This window comes from Pipra filicauda, unplaced genomic scaffold (assembly GCF_003945595.2).
Source record: "Pipra filicauda isolate LSUMZ 115617 unplaced genomic scaffold, ASM394559v2 scaffold446_size559374_pilon, whole genome shotgun sequence".
NCBI classification, from domain to species: domain Eukaryota; kingdom Metazoa; phylum Chordata; class Aves; order Passeriformes; family Pipridae; genus Pipra; species Pipra filicauda.
The window spans coordinates 246,363-265,441 of NW_024104583.1; the positions used below are offsets into that span (position 1 = coordinate 246,363).

The 19,079-nt window shown below is 49.0% G+C and overlaps 1 protein-coding gene across 2 annotated transcripts in view; it reads left to right on the forward strand.

Moving 5' to 3' along the window:
• The window catches only part of UNC5D (unc-5 netrin receptor D), a 95,616-nt gene that overhangs the window by 60,361 nt on the left and 16,176 nt on the right, over positions 1 to 19,079 (forward strand). Inside the window, exons 5-10 of one of the 2 annotated variants that reach the window (XM_027717465.2) lie at positions 5,523 to 5,703; positions 5,988 to 6,155; positions 6,621 to 6,785; positions 10,089 to 10,121; positions 14,776 to 14,880; positions 16,921 to 17,304. In XM_027717465.2, coding sequence (XP_027573266.1) covers positions 5,523 to 5,703; positions 5,988 to 6,155; positions 6,621 to 6,785; positions 10,089 to 10,121; positions 14,776 to 14,880; positions 16,921 to 17,304 — 1,036 coding nt within the window. The remainder of the gene's footprint in view (positions 1 to 5,522; positions 5,704 to 5,987; positions 6,156 to 6,620; positions 6,786 to 10,088; positions 10,122 to 14,775; positions 14,881 to 16,920; positions 17,305 to 19,079) is intronic. The other variant, XM_027717466.2, reaches the window with a different exon arrangement.

The window sequence follows — 19,079 nt, forward strand, 5'->3', positions numbered from 1 at the left end:
TTCTTTAAATACAGAGTTTGAGGTTAATTGCTCTTTCCAATATGCACAAAACCGTGAGTCACTGATGGATCCAAAGGATGTTTCTGTTGGTGAGAGCTCCCAATTACTTTCTTGAAATTATCATATCTGAAGGGCTGCTAACGAAAAAAAAGAGCAACATCATGTCTTAAAGATCCACCAGAGCTCTTGAGATCAGTCAAATCACAGCCTTGTTTGCGGTGATGGCAGAACAGGCTTTGGTTTCAATTACTGCAGAGCTGCCTGTGATGATTTTCTTATCTCCAGGGATTTCCCAGGGATGTGGTTCTGCCTATCAGGATGCCACGTTGGCTAAACACTGCAAACAGCAGTGCCAATAATCTTATCTAAAAAGGGCTTTTTTTTCAGTGTCAGCAGCACTTTTCATTACTTTCCAAGTGTCTGTGCATTGAAAGCAGGGAAAACCTCAGTGATGTGGCACCAGGAGCACCTTCCCTGCCTTGGGCTCTTTGTTTCTGCCCATCCTAATCCACAGGGAAATTCCTGATCCACAGGAAACAGCCAGGGTGCACTGCCTGGTTTAGGAGGAGACCTGGGGGTCACTCCACCCCCTTGGCTTCTGAGTTATTCAGACCCAGAGGAGCTGCAGTTGGGGCTCAGCTGCTCCCCCTCATTGCTGGGCTTTGCAGCCAAAGGACCAGGCTTTGAGCCTCACCAGCATCATTTATTGCTGCTTACCAGAAAATAGCTGGAGCCAGGTCCTGGGTGTGCACTGCCCCCCTGGAAAGCTCCCAGCCAAGCCCACCTAATGACCTTTGGGCTCATTAGTGCTGATTCATTCCTCGTTTGTGCATGGCCATAAAACCCAGTTAATGGCAGACACCGATTCCTCCAAAAATAGGAATAAGGGCAAACTTCTTTGGGATCTGATGATATCTTTAACAATCAGACAATGTACCATTAGCAGTGGCATATTTAGCAGTGGATCTTCATTGCAGTGATTTAAAATAGCCCGTCTGAGTCAGCTCCTTGCCCACCTTTCCCACTATAAATTGATACCCACGTCCAGGCTGTCACCTCTCCCATTATCCTGATTCTGATTTCATTTTGACTCACCCCCTCCCATGGTAGCCTGTGTTCCCTTCTCTGGGTTTTCCATCCCTAGGAATGTTTGGTTGGGGTTCCAGAGCACACAAACAGCACAGAGTGGGCAGAGCTCAGAGGACGAGCCGTGCCCTGGAGCTGCCACCAGTGAGGATTTCTCTCGTGGCTTCCCTTGCTGGTGGGGGTTTGTGCAGCCACATAAAGGGAGATAATAACACAGAAAATGGGTATTAGCAGCACTCAAGTTTTCAGATGATCCCTCTTGCAACAACCAAGTACATCCCTTCAAAGCAAACGTTCCTCTGAGCTTCCCCCAGCACGACCAGGAGCAGCCCGGGCTGATTTATGAGTTAGTCAGCGTGTCAGATTTGTGTAATGAGATTATACATTCAATCTAATGAAGGAAAAATATGCTTACCAGCCCAGTGTGACAGCACTGTGATTAAATGATTGGGGAGCAGTGTTCCCTGGGTGGATTAATCTGAGGGATGCAGCAGGTACAGCCGACCCGCTTCCCGTGTCTGCAGCGCTGGGCTGGGAGATGGATGGGGGCTGATTGTGTTGGTGAAACAAGGAAGGGATCATAAAGGGGGTGTTTGTATCCACCAAACTGGCCTTTGTTCTGTGTTAAACTCCCACAGTGATTTAGTGCTGCTTGTTTGAGTCCTGGGGAGGAAAGGAAAATAAAAGGAACAAAGATTCTGCCCTTTAATGCATCCCTGGAACTGGGGCACTGCCCTGCCCATCTCCCCCAGCCCAGCTGTAACACTAAGCAAGACTTCTCCAGCTTGAGCTTTTAGGAGCAGGAGTGTCCTGCTAGGTCTGAGAGGGAGGTAAGGAGGTGTTTGCTGCTTTTCCAGCTGAGAGGGAGACTGTTTAAAACCGGGATCTTGACGATGCTACAAGAAACCTTTGTGTTGTCAGGAGTCAGGTGTTGACCTTTCCCATCTCCAGATCCTGAAGTGTTTATCTTGCATGGAGAGAGCAATTGATTGTCTCTTGAAGAGGAGCTGACATTCTAACTATATTATCTCTGATATATATGTACTCTGGGGATTGACCACACCAGAAAGTCAGATGTTGTGTTTAAAGGGCAGGAGAGGATAAGCCAGAAACAGGGGCACTGAGGTCTTTTGTCTTCTGACCTGCCAAATTATCACGTGTGCCCACAAGAGCTGAGGGCTGTATTTGCTGCTGGTGGGTTTGTATCCTCAAATGAGATCACCAGAAAGAACCAGAAATTGAGTCCTGTGCAGCCAGGTCCTGGGATGTCTGAGTCACACTGAGCAGCTGATGAAGAATTAGTGCATCAAACCATTCCAGAGCCATACCTGCTCTCTGACCTGCTCTCATCTTCAAGGTTTAAATAATAAATGTTAAAATAAATAACTCAGATAAGTTTGGTATTAAAACCAGCCAAGCAAAAGTAATTTCTGCTGCTGCAAATAGGAACATTCTTTAGTCTTACAGGAGGTTTACCAGCTGTGCAGCCTCCCTCAAACCTGGCAGAGCAGCAGTGATTCAGAGCCAGGGGAGTGTTGTTTCCTCCTCTGGAAGTTGGGTCATTTTGCTCCTGGAATTTCATGGGTGATGCCTGCCTGTGGAAAGGCCAACACTGTGCTGGTCTGAGGGGAAAAAAATGCTCCTGTGGTCTCACCCTGGGGCTCCAAAGCAGCCCGGATTTTGGGGTGTAACCTTCTGTTCTCGTGGAGGCCACAACTGTCCCCCCTGAGATGGGCAGAGCTTTAACCTGTGCCAGGAGACAGAGACTTGGCTGAGGTGGGATGAGGTTTATTTTTGGAGAAGAAGAGCTCTCTGACACCCATTGTAATCTACGTGGGATGTGGGGTATTAGCTGATCTTACTTTGATAGTGCTGTAAGCTGGGCTTTGATAATTGCTTTCTGTAATTGGAACAAATTTCTGATTATGCTAATTCAGCTGCTGCTGCCACCCAGCTCGGAGGGGCTGAGTTAATCCCCATCTGCCCCTGCACTGCCTTTGCAGATCATTCCCTGATTAGCCTTCCTAAGAAACAATGGGGGTATTTTAATTCTGAGCAGATTGAATTTCAGGGAAAAAAACCCCAGATATCTTTATACAAACTTATGGTATGTTATAGCAAGTTTTAAGTCTGGTTCAATATAGAAACATTTAAGATCTTCAGATGGACTAATTCTTAAAAAGAAAAGGATGTAATTCTGTTACAAGCAGCTGTGTGACCTCCACTGGTGACAAAGGGAAGGGAGTTAAATGCTGATGAGTTTTGGGTCTGCTCTTCAGAGGTTGCAGTTCAGGACCCTGCTGCTCATTTCAGTGTGGAGACATTGCAGACGCTTTGTTGCCTTTATTTTCCTTGCTTGGTTTGTTTGTATTTGTGTGGGCTGGATTCTTCCAAAGGTCACATCCCTGCCAGTGCCACCCATCTTTTGGCACCACGAGCCCTTTAAATTTATCCCTTCATCCCAGAAGTCCATCCCTTGGTTCTCCATCTTTGAAAGCACCCCCCTGCCGAGGCAGAGGCAGGGAATGGCTCGGAATAAGGCTGGTTTTCTTCAAGGGAGGGGGAGGCTGAGTGAGGGGAGTGCTGGCAGTGCCATCCACTCTGGATGAGAAGGAGAAGGTGCCGTGTGTCCCCTGGAACAAACCCTGGTTTGATCTCACGTCTCAGCACTTTGGTGTTTATGTTCTGCCTGTTTAATGTTCTCCCTTTGCTGTGATCATCATTCCTCTAAAGGCTTTGCTTTAGTGTCAGTGTTTTTCATTCCCCAAACCTCTCAGTCCCAGCAAACACGGGAGCAGAGTGTGTTCCCTCCTGGAACAGTGACAGGAATGGGGTCACTGAACCCTCCTGTCCCCAAAATCCCTGCCCTGCTCAGAGCCAACATGCAAAATTCATCAATGCCCTCGTGACACAGTGAACTCTTGGAGTGCTGGACGTGTTTGTCACTGCTCTGAACATTTCTCTGCACAGAAAGTGCTTTCGGTTCTGAGCGCAACCATCGAGTTTCTGTCACTTGATTTATGCTCCTGTGGCTGCTCCATAATTTAAATTGCATTCCTAATTTCTGTGCTGAAACCCCCTTGGACAATTAGGATTAAAGTTAACTGCAGAAGGGAGACTGAGCAGCAAACAGATTCCTTGGTTGTTCCGTGCCTCAGAGCAGAGGAAGGTGGAATGTGCTCCGGGAGATGCTGTTCAGGGAAGGGTTTGGCACTGCTGGCACAGGGGAGGTGTCCCTTGCCTTGGAGAAGGAATGGCAGGGAAGGGAGTCAGAGCTGGGTACTCTTTTACCCAGATGTGTAAAATGATGTGTAAAATAACTGTTTAAGCCCATGGTCCTGGTGTGGGCTAAAGTGCCCCAGACCCAGAGACTTTCCCAGGCGAGTCTCCAGCCGTGGTCCGGGATGGGGGGGATGGATCCATCCCTCCCACACCTCCTGTCCCAGCCACCCCACCCCAGTGATGCTCCTGGAAGGGGAACCTGCTGCCTGGCACGGGCTGTAATTGGCTTTGCTGGTCAGCTTTTGCAGCTTTGTTTATAAACTGGAAAATGCACAAATTGCAGCCCATCTGCGCAGAGCAGAGCGCTAATGAGTGCCTGTAGCTCCCCAATCCATAAGCTCATTACCACGAACTTCCAGGTCCTTCCACAAGTTACTAAACAAGGTTATTCATCTGAACTGAGCTGAGAAGGGTATTTGACTCCAGGGTCCAGCCATAACTCCTTCAGGTCCAGAAAAGCCAGTAAAATGACTCACATATCTTCAGTCTTTTAGTAGAATCAGTTGATTTTGCTTCTATTTTTAATTTTTCACTTCTGTAAGAGCAGCTTGCCATGCCTTAACTATTTGTTTTTAATGTTTCAAGTGGAGAAATGCCTTGCAGATGATTCCTGGGGCTGCTCAGAGACGTGTTGGTCGGTGAACTCGAGAAGATGCATTGAAATATATTATACACAGCATCTCGTGGTGCTTATGTGCTGTGACAGCAGACATTAATGGCCTCTGTTTTAAGGATGTTTATGGAAATTGGGAATCTGTTATGATGACTTGGCTCTTCCACTGTTTGTGGTGTCAAGCAATTTTGTCTGTAGTGTCACTTCAGTGTCTCTTTACTGACAGTTCAGTGTCTCTCTGTTTCTTCTCAAAAAAATAGAATTAATAATACTTCTTATGTGCCATCCCAGTCTCATATGAACCTTAACTGACAGTTGGCTGCTTGTTTGACCATATAAAGCACGGAGCACCAAGAGCAGTGCTTAAAAATATTTCTTATTCTCTCTCGGTTGAGATTTTCCTCCGTGTTCTTTGAGCCAAGATCAGCCTTTCTGAGTTACCAATAAAATAAAGCATTAACAAGATTAATGAGGTGCTTAGCCCAGGTGCTTTTGTTTTGAGAACCTCCTTCATGTTCTGCTCTGCTCCTTCCCCGTGCAGGTGGAGTGGCTGAAGAACGAGGAGCCCATCGACTCCAACCTGGACGAGAACATCGACACCAGGGCCGACCACAACCTCATCATCCGCCAGGCGCGGCTCTCGGACTCGGGCAACTACACCTGCATGGCTGCCAACATCGTGGCCAAGAGGAGGAGCATGTCTGCCACCGTGGTGGTGTACGGTCAGTGCCAGGGCTCACCCTGGGCACTGGGCTGGGGGGGCTCTCCCTGCTGCACAGCCGGCTGTCCTTAACACCCCCAATCCCAGGGCCGTCAGGAGGGGTTCCCCTGGGGTGGGATTTAACACCCCGAATCCCAGGGCTGTCAGGAGGAGTCCCCCCCAGTGGGATTTAACACCCCGAATCCCGGGGCCGTCAGGAGGAGTCCCCCCCAGTGGGATTTGTTGCTGGGTGTCTCCTGCCCCCCCGGCACGGCCTGAGCCCCGTTCTGTGGGTTTGTTTTGCAGTGAACGGGGGGTGGTCGTCGTGGACAGAGTGGTCCAACTGCAACGCCCGCTGCGGTCGGGGCTGGCAGAAACGCTCCCGGACCTGCACCAACCCTGCCCCCCTCAACGGGGGGGCCTTCTGCGAGGGCATGTCCGTGCAGAAGATCACCTGCACCTCCCTCTGCCCCGGTGAGTCCCCACGGAGGGTGTCACATTGGCCGGGACGGCTTTTGGTGCCGGGCAGAGCTGGGCTTTGAGAGGAAGGAAGGGGGAAATACAGCCCTGCTCAGGCTGGAGCTCAGAGCCCGCTGTGGCAGCAGTGACAGGCACCTGTGGCTCCTCATCCACGCTGTGATTTGCACTGACAGAACCCTCAACAACGAACCAGCAACTGGCTCAGAGTGAGAAATCCTGTAACTGGGGGGGTGCTGGGGGAGTGGGAAAAGGGGGAGCTGATTTTGGTAACAGCAGGAAGATAAGCACAAAACCCTAAGATAATAACTTTACTTAAAAGTGTTCTCTAGCTGGGAGAAATTTGCTTTCAAGTGTTTAACGCGGGGTTACGGGGGAGAGACGTGGCACAAGCGTTCCTGTGGGACCTGGAACCACAGCAGTGCTGGTGCTGACGCTGGTTTTCCTTTGCCCCCCTGGCAGTGGATGGCAGCTGGGAGGTGTGGAGCGAGTGGTCTGTGTGCAGCCCCGAGTGTGAGCACCTGAGGGTCCGCGAGTGCATCGCTCCCCCCCCCCGCAACGGGGGCAAGTTCTGCGAGGGGCTGGGCCAGGAGTCAGAGAACTGCACCGAGGGGCTCTGCATCCAAGGTGAGCTGGCACCGAGCTGGGGTGGCCTGGGAGCGGGGCTGGAATGGGAACGTGGCACCTGCTGTGACGAGGGAGGAGGTTCCGGGGGGATCCGCGGCGGTTCCGGAGCCGCCGGGTTTGCCTGGCACACGCTCTGCCCAGGAACGGTCAGATGACTCTAAAAATCCAAGCACAGGGGGTTTGCAGTGTGTAGCTGTGGCCACCACAACCTGGCCCACGGGATGTGCCCCTCAGCCTCCTGCCTTTCCTTGCCAGCCGACGGGCAGGGCACCGACAGGGAACTCCTGGTGCAGGAGCTGCTCCAGGTCACAGTTTACTCCGTTTGTTGCCTTTAAAGCAGGAGTTAAATACAGGCAAATCTGCAGCTCCCTGGGAAAGGATTTGCCCTTCATGAATGTCTGGAAAGCATCTGGCACTTGGTAGCTGTTACTATCAACAAACAAGTGGGAGCCAGGAAAGGAGCCCTGCAGCTGTGGCAGGGCTGTGCAGGGAGGAATTGGCACCTTCCTTCCAACCCTGAGCCTGCTCCCTGTCCCTGTGGAGGGACTGTCACCTCGCCAGGGGGAATGGCAGCCGTGGGAGCAGTCAGGAGTGCCAGGGCTGAAAGCTGTGAACAGGAATAGGTCTGCTTTTGCTTGATTTTATGTTTAACTAGTCCCCTGTCTTTGTTTCTGTGGTCCTACGTTGCCCCGAACTTTCTTTTCTGCCCTGAGGTTTGAATATTTTCCTGATGGCAGAGAGCATCCTGTGTATTTATTCAGGCTTCAGAGATACTTCCACCTGAGACCTTAGATGAGATCTGGTTGGGTTTTGGTGGGAGGGGTACCCAGCACTCCTGCTGTCTGTCTCTCCTTTCACTCTGTGATCACTTGAGGGTCAGTCTGACCCTTCTCAGGAGTCACAGGATGGTGCTGAGCTTGTTGCTTGTTCCTCAAGATCACTGTGATATTTACTGCTGATTCCAGCAGTGCATTCCTAGGAGCTATTCTGGGATAAAGCCCTCTGAAGCTTTAATATATAATCAAAGAATCCACAGGCTGGTCAAACGAAGTGAGAGGGAGAGGGTCTGTGTGTTTGGGGTTCTGTTCACAGACGTGGCACCAGGGCAACGTTATTTTACTTTTTTTATTTTTATTTTTTTTTAATCATCTGGTGTCTGTGTCCCCTGAAGCAAGGCCGGTTTTCATGGTAGGAAAGATAAAAGCTGCCTTGTAAAATTCCCAGAGGGTAACTCTGTACGTGTCAGTGCATCCATCCATCCCTGTGCCTTTGTCTGGGTACCCAGGGGAGCTGGGTCAGCTCTGCCCTCTGAGCTCTCTGGGTTTCAAACATCTCATCCCCTCCTCTGGCTGGGCCAGGCAGTGCCAGGGAGTGTCCTGTGGAATCATAAAATCATGGAATGGTTTGGGATGGAAGGCACCTTAAAGCTCATCTCATTCCACCCCCTGCCACGGGCAGGGACACCTTCCACCAGCCCAGGTTGTTCCAACACCTCCATCCCTGCTCCAAAGGCTGTGTTTCCATATGGATTCAGCTGGACTGGAGTGTTCAGTGTCTCCTGGTTCTTCCCCCACCGAGTTTCTCCTTTATGGGTCGAGCTGCAGGGGTATACTTGTGTCAGATTATTTTTAGGACTGTAATTGCTTTCTCAGCTAATAGGAATTGATGCAATTACCCTATTTTTTAAAAATCTTTTTTTCCCCCTGCTCATCTTCCAATATGTGCCTTTCCTGCTCTGCCTCTCCTCCCGTGGGGAATCGTGGAGGAAATGCAGCTCTGTGCTGCAGAAAACTAATCTCTTGGAGGTTATTTATCAGGCACAACTTGTTAACTTTGTTCCTTTCGTGAGGCAAAAATAGAAACGAGACCTTCCTTTGGTTAACGAATGAGAACTGAAATGAAAAAATGAGGATGAGAGTGGAGGGTGCCAGGGAAGCATCGGGGCGACCCTGAGCTGGCAGAGGAAACCCTGATCCTTGGGATGGATGTTGGAGTTGAGGAAATGGGGATAAAGCAGGGGCAGCCCTTGGGTTCTGTGATCCCTGACAGGAGGATTTGGGAATAACCCAAAGACAGCCCAGAGGAACATCCCTGTCCTCCCTTTGCTCCTTGATGCTCTGGATGGATCCCGATGGTCCAGCCCTGGACTGAGGAGCAGCTGGAAGTGCTTTTCTTCCAGGGAATTTCTTCTCGCCCTTGTAACAGTTGGATAGATGCAAACTTGGATGCAAAGGAAGAATCATCTGGGGATTGATCCATAGCAAAGATTGCCAGGGCTGCCAGGCTGGGAGGGAAATGGGGACTGACTCGTGCAAGGGTGGCTTTGGCTCCACACAGCCCCAGTAACTCACTGGTTTCCTGCACATTTGTTCTTCCAGTGTTTATTCCCTCCCAGTATTCCCAGTAGTTTCCTTCTCCATGGTGGAATTCTCTCTTGCAGAGGTGAAAGCTTTTTCTTTGCCTAATAAAAGAGAGAGGTGGGGTTTTTTTTTTGTTGTTTTACTTTTATCTGTTCGCTTTAAAGTTGTTTTTTTCCCGACCTTCCAAACCTATTGATTTCTTTTCCCAGCGCCCAGAACACAAACAAACACCTGGGCCATAAACAGCCCGACCCCAAACGTGTGTTACTGATGCAGCAGAAATCCCAGAGAAATTCACTTCCCATTTTCCAACCAGCCCTGGGTTCCTTTGTCAGGCTTTAGGTTATAAATGGTAACTGTAATTATGACAAGGGAGACAGAGAAGCCTCATTTTTGAGAGCTGCAGTCCTGATAAAGCCAATTTTATCCTATATTTGCATACGTATGGTGGTACATTGGTTCTCTATGTTCTTATATGCACATATAGATGTGATTATTGGGGTGTGTTTAGGTGCATAAATATGGATATACTTTACATTTTTGTATTTTATGAGTTTTAAGTATCCATCACTCACCTTCCCATATATCAAACACACAAGAAGTCATTAATTCTGAACTGACTCTTTGCCAAGTGATCCACTGCAAAGTATTGAACTTCCTTCTTGCTGAGATGTAAATAAATAACAGCAGCCAATAGAGCTAATTCAAATACTCGAATTAACCAAGTGAGAAATTACTGCAAAGAAACATCCTGAAAGGGATTTAGAAAAAAATAAGATGAAGAGAAAAATATGGACAACATAAAATATTCATATTGTCAGCAAACGAGGAGAAAATGTTTCATTTATAGAGTGAGACAGAAGCAATATAGGAAATAGATATGCTCCATATAAATTTATTAAGTGCAACTTTCTCTCTCTCTCTCTCTTTCTCTCTCTCTCAGATAAAAAACCTCTTCATGAAATAAAATCCCAAAGTAAGTTGTTTTTTTTCTCTTGTAAATATGATTTTTCTCATCTTCTCTGCCATTTGGTTTATTTGTTTAGGATCTAAGTGCCACGGAAGGTTTTATAAAAGGCTTTAGCATCTGCTGAAAGCGTCTTCTGAGCACCTCTGTGATCATAGGCTTTGGTCTAAAACCAGAGAGGTGATCACTCCTTAGCAATTTGTGTCTGACTGGGAGCCCTGCCTGCAGGAATGCTTGTCCTGGGATGGATCTCCTGAGCCCTTCTGGGTAGAAAAAAAGGAATTAATAGAGGACTTTGGTTTTCTTGCTCCAGATCCGGTTCCACTCCTGGCTCTGACCTTGCTCAGCTCCCTCCAGCCTTCCTGTCTCACCTGCTGAGGGGGTTCCCGTGTCCAGAATGTCTGGTCACCCTTTCTGGGGGTCCCTGTCCTGCCCCATCCCTGCAGCCCCAGCTGGGGGTCCCTGTCCTGCCCCAGGGACCAGGGGATGGGATGAGAGGGAACGGCCTCGGGCTGCCCCAGGGGAGGTTCAGGTTGGGTATTAGGAAAAGCTCTTCATGGAAGGGGTGCTCAGACATTGGAAGGGGCTGCCCAGGGAGGTGGTGGAGTCCCCAAACCCACGTGGATGTGGCACTTGGGGACGTGGCTCAGTGGTGACCGTGGTGCTGGTTGGTGGTTGGACTTGGTGGTCTTAGGGGGCTTTTCCAACCTTTAGTGGTTCTGTGATTCCATGATTTTTGCATTCCTGGCTCTTAATCATTTGTAAGGGTACCCAAAGTGGAAGTCAGGGAGCTCAGAACCGTGCTGGGGTTGCCTTGGCTGCCTCAGCATTTTTGGGTTTGGCCTGTCTGTGTCTCCTCGAGTCCTCCCCTGCTGGTCCCTGTGGCCAGGCTGTGCCACAGCTTGTGTTCATCTGTGCACCTCCCCTTTCATGGAGCATCTGGAAAGAATGCCAGTGAAACCACTTGATTTTCTGATTTATCCCCAAAGCAGCTTTAATGGAATTGATTTTAGCCCAGGAGACACCTGGGGAATCAAAGGGCTGTGTTGTAGCTGTGGGCTGGAGACATAAAACACAGCTCGTTGCTGTTCAGCAGAACAGGGCCTTGGTCCAGGCCTCCATGACTCATCAGTGATGCAAAATCAAAGCCAATTATGAAGATAATTGAGAAACAACCTGTTCTCCTCAATAACCTCTCACACGAGTCTCTGACTTTTGCTCCCGGTGCTCCAGGACTGGCTCCGGGCGGGAAGGGAGCCCAGGCTGGGCTGGGAGGGAGGGATGGAGAGCAGGGGCAGGGCTGGGGCTGCAGGAACCTCTCAGATCTGCTCCCAAACCCTGCTGCTGGAGGGGGAAGGGTGTGCCCTGCACAGCTCCTGGAAAGCACTCCTTGTAAATGAGATAATTTAATCAATTACTGTTCCTAATGTACTAAACCAAATGTTTCATTTTCTGCTCCTGCACATCTTAAATTATCTTCAGGTGCTTTATGAAACTTAATCATAGTTAATAGAAACTTCATTACCATCAAATGTGCTTTCAATAAATGTTGTGTAACAGTGTCAGGAGGTGGAGTGAAAAATAGGCTGCAATTACCACAAACATGGATCCTGGAACCCAAATGGATAAAAATCGTGGTGCTTTGCCAGAGTCCCTCCTGGCTCCGGGCTGGGAGGATGCAGCTCATTAAATAGTAATTGGTTGGCTATAAATGTTTTCTTTCCTAGTTTGTTTGTTTTTCACTTTGTTCCCTTCTGGGAAAACATAAAAGCAGAAACTTCCCCCCCTCCCCAAATTTCCCACGCTGTCCTTTTTTTCCTTAATTTCTAGTCTTCCATGAGAGGAATTCTCTGTAAGAAAAGAGAGAAAGATGAAGAGATTAAAATTACTTTAAAAAGCCAGCAGTTGTTTCTAAAGAAATACTGACATCCTAAATCAAGAGGGAAGTCTTCCTTCTCCTGGAGCTCTGTTCCATGGGAATAATTCAAGGAATGCCACGTCCCTCTTGTTTTGCTCTTTTAACAAAAAGCTGTTTGAAAATCTGCTAAACCCTGAAAAGGAGATCCTTGGCCTCTGGGCTCTGTGTGTTGCTTGGGTTTTGTGGTGGGTTTTTCCCCTTGCAGGGGAACAGTTTTGGGAGCACCTGAGTGACCCTTTCCAGGTGTTCCCTGGAACAAAACCACGGTCATTGTCCTAAAGAAAAGGAAACTCAGAAAGAATAACTGTAAGAGGCTTTTTAATCATAGAGTTCATAGAACAGTGTCAAAGTCAAGCTCTGGGGATACCCAAAAGTATTCACTGAAAAGAAACTTCTCCTCAGAACAATTTTGCTTGTTCTGGTTGTTTTGAATTCCGTGTTCTCTCTCTGCTCTTTAACCAGGCACAACGTTATAAAAATAGAGGTAGAAAAGGTAATTCGGATTTTCAGCCCTTCCCTGCTTTGAAGTAATGCTCAAAATGGAAGCCCTAAAGATGCTTTGTGGTGCAGTAACCACAGCTCACTCTGCAAAGAACCCACTTGCTGCTGGGTTTCTCCTCCCCCTGGGCACCCATCACATCCCTTCTATTGCCTCCTTCGTTGCACTCATTACCTGCCAAAATTATGTCAGCAATAGAGTCTCATAATTAATTCCCTGTAACAACAGAGCAACTTGGGAATAGTAAACTGGAAGAAATAGAAGTGTAATCAGTGTCTGTGCTTCCCTTTCTGCACCTGATCCTGGAGAGTAAAACCAGTGTGGGATTGAGGCTTTGGATTGGGGTTTGGGTTGTGTTGGTGTGACCCTCTGGGTTTGTGTTTCCTTGTCCTGTCTCCCAATTTCATCCTCAGTCTCATTTTACACTGTCAGCTCCCAGCTGACTCTCTGCAATTCTCAGCTGCACCAAAAATGCTTCAAATTCTCTTGACAACATTTTTCAAGGGGGGGAGGGGGTCTCATGAAAAAAAATGCTTCAGAAAAAAAATATCTCTCTCCAGTAATTGGTTCAGTAGAACAGTGTGGCAGTTGAATTGTTCTGAGAAGTGGGATCAGAGCTATTTATAAGTTTATTAATGTGATTTCCTGTCCTGACCTGCCACAGAAGGTGGATTTCTTCTCAAAGCTGATATTTGCAGGCAAATTTCACGATTAATTCTTTTTTTCCCTTTTCAGCAAGTTGTGAACGTGTTAAAAGCAGGACCCTTTTCAGTCTGAGGTTATTTGGAAATGCAGCAGAATTTTCTTGGCTAAATAACGGTTCTCATAAAATTTGATTCCAAGACATTTGTTTTGGGTTGAAGGGGGTGCTGGGTTTCCTCTGCTGCCTTGGGTGAGGAGCACCTGTGCTCAGCCCCTCCCCAGGACGTTCAGCTCGGGGTGTTGTCGCTTGTCTGACACTTGTTTTGCATCCCAGGGAGGTGCCAGGCCGAGGAAATGCTGCTGGAGGTGCTCATTTCTTTCATTTCTTTCATCCCAACCCTTCTGAAGTTCCGGGATCATTTTAAAAAGCTCAGCTAAAATAGAGTTATCTGACTTTCCGCAGGAAAGCGCAAGGCAAGCCTCCTCCCAAACAGTAATTAAGTAATTTCAGTAATTGGCTATTTATTAAACGCTGATTTTTAACTTTCTGCCCTATTTCTGTGCAGTGCAGTTCGTTCACGGGTTCTGAGCAGTCTGGATTCCCCAGTTGTTTTTTTTGTCCCTGTCACTTGTTGTAAATAAATGCAGTTGGTGTTCCCGGGGCCTCCCCCGTGCCAGGAGGAGCCCCCCCAGCAGGGAACAGCTGATGCCCAGGCTGAACTCGTGGCTCTCTGCCCCCAAACTGGAGCTGGCATTGAGGGAACCGTCCAAGGACCCACTAAGGGCACTTGCCAAGTAATTTAATTTCATGCTACGCTGTCCCAAATCCCAGCAGACCTAGAACAGCAGGGCTGGATATTTCAATTATGGAATATTGCAGTCTTCATTTGGATCCGTTCTGGCAGAGCAAGGGATTCTTTTTCTCTGCTGTCAAAGTTTGGAGTCGTAGAAAACTTGGTTGTGGGTTCGTGTGTGGGCACAGCCACGGGGAAGGTTCAGTTTCCAGCCTGATTTTAAAGGCTGAAGGGGCTCCCAGGGATGTTTGGGGGGTCTCCTCAGCCCTGCTCTGGGCTGGGACAGGATGGAGTGTTCCTTCCTAAAGCTCACACAGCAGGGAGGAGGAGAGGGAAATCTGCACTCGGGTTCTTCAGAGGATCCGTGACCTCCTGGGTCAGCTCCAGAATCCAAACCTAGAACTTGCATGTCCCTGGAAGAGCCAGCAGGAGATGAAAGCCCTGCCGAGCCCTCCTGGCTGCAGCTCCTCGTGCTCCCTTTGAGGCTTGAGTTCCACACTCGCGTGATCTCCGGGGGATGGAGTGGGAATGGATGGCCCAGCTCAGCCAGGAGCTCAGAGGGACGAGCTCTGCTGCTCTCACAGCCCAGCTCTCCCGTTGGAAAACCTGCAGGGGCCACGGGGGCCCCCCTGAACCAGAGGAATCCCTGCTGTGTGCAGTGACCCCTCAGGAACCTGCTCCCCAGCGCTCTCCGTGCTCCCGGGACCTGCTCCGTGCCGGCATCTCCCGCTCCTCTGTGGCTGCCCAGAGCCCCCCCTGCTCCTTCCAGCCGACATTCCTGACCCCTTCCCCTCCTGTTGTTCCCCCCAGATCTGGAGACTGCCAGTGACATCGCGCTGTACTCGGGGCTGGGGGCGGCAGTGCTGGCCGTGGCCGTGCTGGTGGTGGCCGTGACGCTCTACAGGCGCAGTCAGAGTGAGTACGGGGGGGGATGGCACTGATTCCTTCATTGATTCCTTCATTGATTCCTTCATTGGTTCCTCTCGCTCCCGGGAGGCCTCCAGGCATTTCATTTGAAGGCAGGCAGACGAGGTTAGTGCCGTGGTTTCGTGTTCTCCTTCCCCCCAGAGCCCCCGCTGCACACACAGCACCTGGGGAGGGTGTCCTGCAGGGACAGGACCTGCTGGAGGGAGCTGCCTTTGCCACTGCCCTGCCCTGGCAGCTTGGGCAAACACAGAATCCTTCCTGACCACGCTCCAGAGGCTCTAGAAACCCTGTGCCCAGCTTTTACACCGACTTAGGAAAAGCCCAGATTGAACCAAATGAAAGCAAACCCAGGCAGCACTGTCTGTGGTTCCTTCCTAGTCAGGTAACTTATTCTTTACTCCAGTAAGAGTGGTTAGTTAGTTATTGATAATTTGAGAACTCATAGTTAGCTAGTTAGTTACTGATAATTTCAGAACCCCAACTTGCAGGTTGTAGCACTGAGGTCTGTGGGAAATAAATGGGTGTAAAAAGCCCCTGAAGCCCCAAAAACCCCACCAGTGCCATGAAACATGGACAGAACATTGAGTGAGAGCAGCTCTCGTGTTCTCTGGAATGTTATTTCCTTTGGACAGACAGGTGGGGAGGGACAGGAACAGTGATGAAAACAGAATGTTTCCTGGTTCTGTTCTGCCATTCTCCCCAGCCCGGGCTGCCTGCAGTGGGTGGTGTGTTGGTGGGGTGTGAAAGCAGCCCCATGTCTCTGTTCCCTCTGCAGAAAAGGGAAATATGGTGCAGAGTTTGTTTGGGGCCTTTTCTTTTTTTTTTTTTTATGTTGTTGTTTTTACAGTTTCTTTCTGTGGTGGGAGACATCCCTCAGCGAGCAGGAGTTGCAAGGAACTGGGAAAAGGGCTGGGTAGACAAGGATGTTTGAAGGAGGTTCAGTCATTCATTGCTAAACCCAAGCCTTTAATTAGAGCTGTGCAGTTCTCAGTGACTCTCACACGGGGACTTTTCCTTCGTGGTTCAGTTTCAATCTTGTTTTGAGTCTGGAGAATTGTTCATTTGACCCAATGTTTAAAGCCATTAGTTCTGGATGCTCTGAAAATACCTGAGCACACCAATTCCTTAACTTATTAGTTCAGTTTCAGTAACTTTGGGTTCTCTGTCTGTGGGGCTTTTAAATGAGAGTATTTGTAAACTATTCAGAAGAAAAAAAAGGCCAGTTCTCTGTTCAGTTTGCTGAGAAAAGAGAGCCCAGTCCTGACCAATGGACAACAGATTAGTGTGATCCAAACTTTATTCTCTGGAGAAATGTGTTTATAATGTTGGCAAACCATCCTGCAGTCCTTTAAAGGGATCAGGTTTTCAAGGATACAGTATAGATAATTTCCAGAAAAATAGTTACTTTGGAAAACTTGGGTTTGTAAAAACTGAGCAACCGACTGAACAAAAAAATCCTGCCACAAAACCAAACAAAAAAACCCCAAACCAGCTTAAGGATTCGGGCCCTAAATCCATCCATTCCTTCTCTTTTTTTTTTTTTTTTTTCCAGAGTGTTTTGTGAGCTTAAAGGCCCCTAAATGAATAACTGTGGTATTTTTCCCCCTATTACTCTTGTCCCACTTTCTTTTCAGCCTGGTTCCCCTCAGGCAGGGAGTTATCATTTGGTGTGAGCTCACAGAGAAGGTCTGCAGGAAGCTCTGCTTTCACCCGGGGGGTTTGATGTAAGGGGGAGAAAAAAAACCCAGAAAAACCAAGAAAGGAAAAAGGCAAACACACAAACTGGAATCCAAGACAAAAGGAAGCTCCTTCTTGGGTTCCTGCACTGTGGAGCTGCCTGGAGTGTGGAAAACAGTGATGTTGGAGCTGTTGCCTGATGGGGTTTTGTTCTGCAGCGTTGCCTGATGTGATTTGGAGCTCAGAGGGTGTGAGGAGGAGGAGCAGGTCACTGAGCAGACGGGGAGGGCTCAGGAAGGGGCTCCCGAGGGGACATCCCCAAGCAGTCACAGCTCCCTGCTCCTCCCACAGGTAACTCCCTGCTCCTGAACTCCTCCATGCAGCCCGACCTGACGGTGAGCAGGACCTACAGCGGCCCCATCTGCCTGCAGGACCCCCTGGACAAGGAGCTCATGACGGAATCGTCCCTGTTCAACCCCCTGTCCGACATCAAGGTCAAGGTGCAGAGCTCCTTCATGGTGTCCCTGGGGGTGACGGAGCGGGCGGAATTCCACGGGAAGGCTCATCCCGGGACCTTCCCCCACGGGAACGTTCCCCACCGAGCCTTTGGGACCGTGCAGGGCAGGAACAAGGCCGTGTACATCCAGAACCTGGCCTCCATCTCCACCTCCAGCGAGCTCAGGACCACGGCCCTTTTTGGCCACCTGGGGGGTCGCCTGGTGGTCCCAAACACAGGTGGGTGGATCCTCCCTCCCTCAAAGCACGTAAAAGAATTACTTCAGATGAGCCTGCCTGGTGTAGTGTTTTATAACTAAGTTTTTTTAAAAAAAAGAAGGCGAGGAAAGAAGAAGTGGGGGCTCCCTTTAAGGCAGATTTTGGGAAGTAGGGCATGTTGCCCACACAGGAGATGAGTGATCAGAAGAAAGCCTGGGATGAGGAGGAAGGAGGCATTATGCCTATTTGAACTGTTTTAAATTACTGCCTCTCTTGAAGTCTTCAGCATGAAAGTCACATTAATCAAAGCTGCTGCTTGCTTGGATGCTGATCCAAAGGAAGGGCTCCCTGGGAAGGGGGTCGGTGTTGGATCAGCATCTCATCTGATGGGCTCACGTTCCAAGCAGCCTCTCCAGCTCCCAGTGCCAGGCTGGTGCTGAGCCCGGGGTCAGCAGCACAGGAGGAGCAGCCAGCCCTGGAGAGCAGCCCCTGGGGGGGATTTTGGGATCAGCCCCTGCTGCCTTCCTGCTCTGCTCTTCTCTCAGCATCAAAGCTGGGCAGGTTCCCAGAGTGGGGCACTTCAGAGTCAGCAGCATCCCGGGGCTGGGCTGGGCTCTGGGGTGCTCAGTTCACACTGTTTGAGGAGTGGAGTTTGTTTTGTGGCTCCAGAGTTCTGTGAGATGTGTTTTAGGTGGCCAGAGCTGGTTGTTGAAGCAGCTGAGCACACCCAGCAGCAGGTTGGACTGGAGGAGAGGCTGTTCAGCCCCCAGCCCTGCTGGACCACGTGGCTGTGTTTGCACCCTGCTGGAGAAATTTCCTTTTCCAAAAAGGCAAAGGGAGCAGAAAAAGCCAGATACCCCCCCTGCCAGCTCAGAGCTGTCACCATCTTTCAAACTCTGGTGAACTTCACTCACTCTAAATTCAGCTGTTCTCATTTCCCTGGTGTGTCCAGGCCTTTCTCTTGCTCTCTGGTCGAACTGAATGATTCAGAGCTTTATCCTTCGTGTTTCATCAAATGGGCACTTCAAAGCTTACCATAAAAAATGTGGTTTGTGTTTAGAGAAGATTGATAACAATGCACAGGTGAGGGATGCACCACTAGTGCACAATCATGCACAACACATGGAGAGTTTTAATTTCTTCCCAGGTTGTTTTTATGCTCGGGAATGAACGTTACAGAGGCAGAGGCACTAAGTCAGTTAAGGCATAAATTAAGAATTCCCTCACACGGTATATTTAGCTACTTTATATAATGGTAGTCCCATCAATTAGATTATTTAAATATGTATTTGGTCCACTTGCAGTTTATGTAATTCTGCCTTTATGTAAGCCCATCCTTGCTGGCCAGTTGTGAATTGCTGAGGTTCTGAACTGTGTGACATGCAAAGTCAAATACATCCTTCCTCTCCTGAGGGTGTGACCCAGCAGTTTGATTTCAGTGGAAAGCTTCCTTGTTAACTTCTGATTTTATCCTGCTGGAGAAAAAGGATGATGGGATCACTTGGATTCATGAGTTACCATGTGTAGGAACAAAAAGGTGATTCCTCATGATCCTGGAATTATCAGCTTTGATTTCAGAGTTGGAAAGGGGCAAAGAGCTTTCGAGAGGCTTTTGGGGAAAAAAGATGTGTTTTCCTTTAATGGAAAAATAATGTCTTTATTTCCTTTAATAATGTATTTTCCTTTCATCTGATGACAGTGCAGTCAGAAGCTCAGTTTTGGAGGAACATTCCTGTGCTGGGCACCTCTGTAGGTGTCCCTCAGGGCCCAGGGGGTGTGGGGAGTGTTCTTTGCAT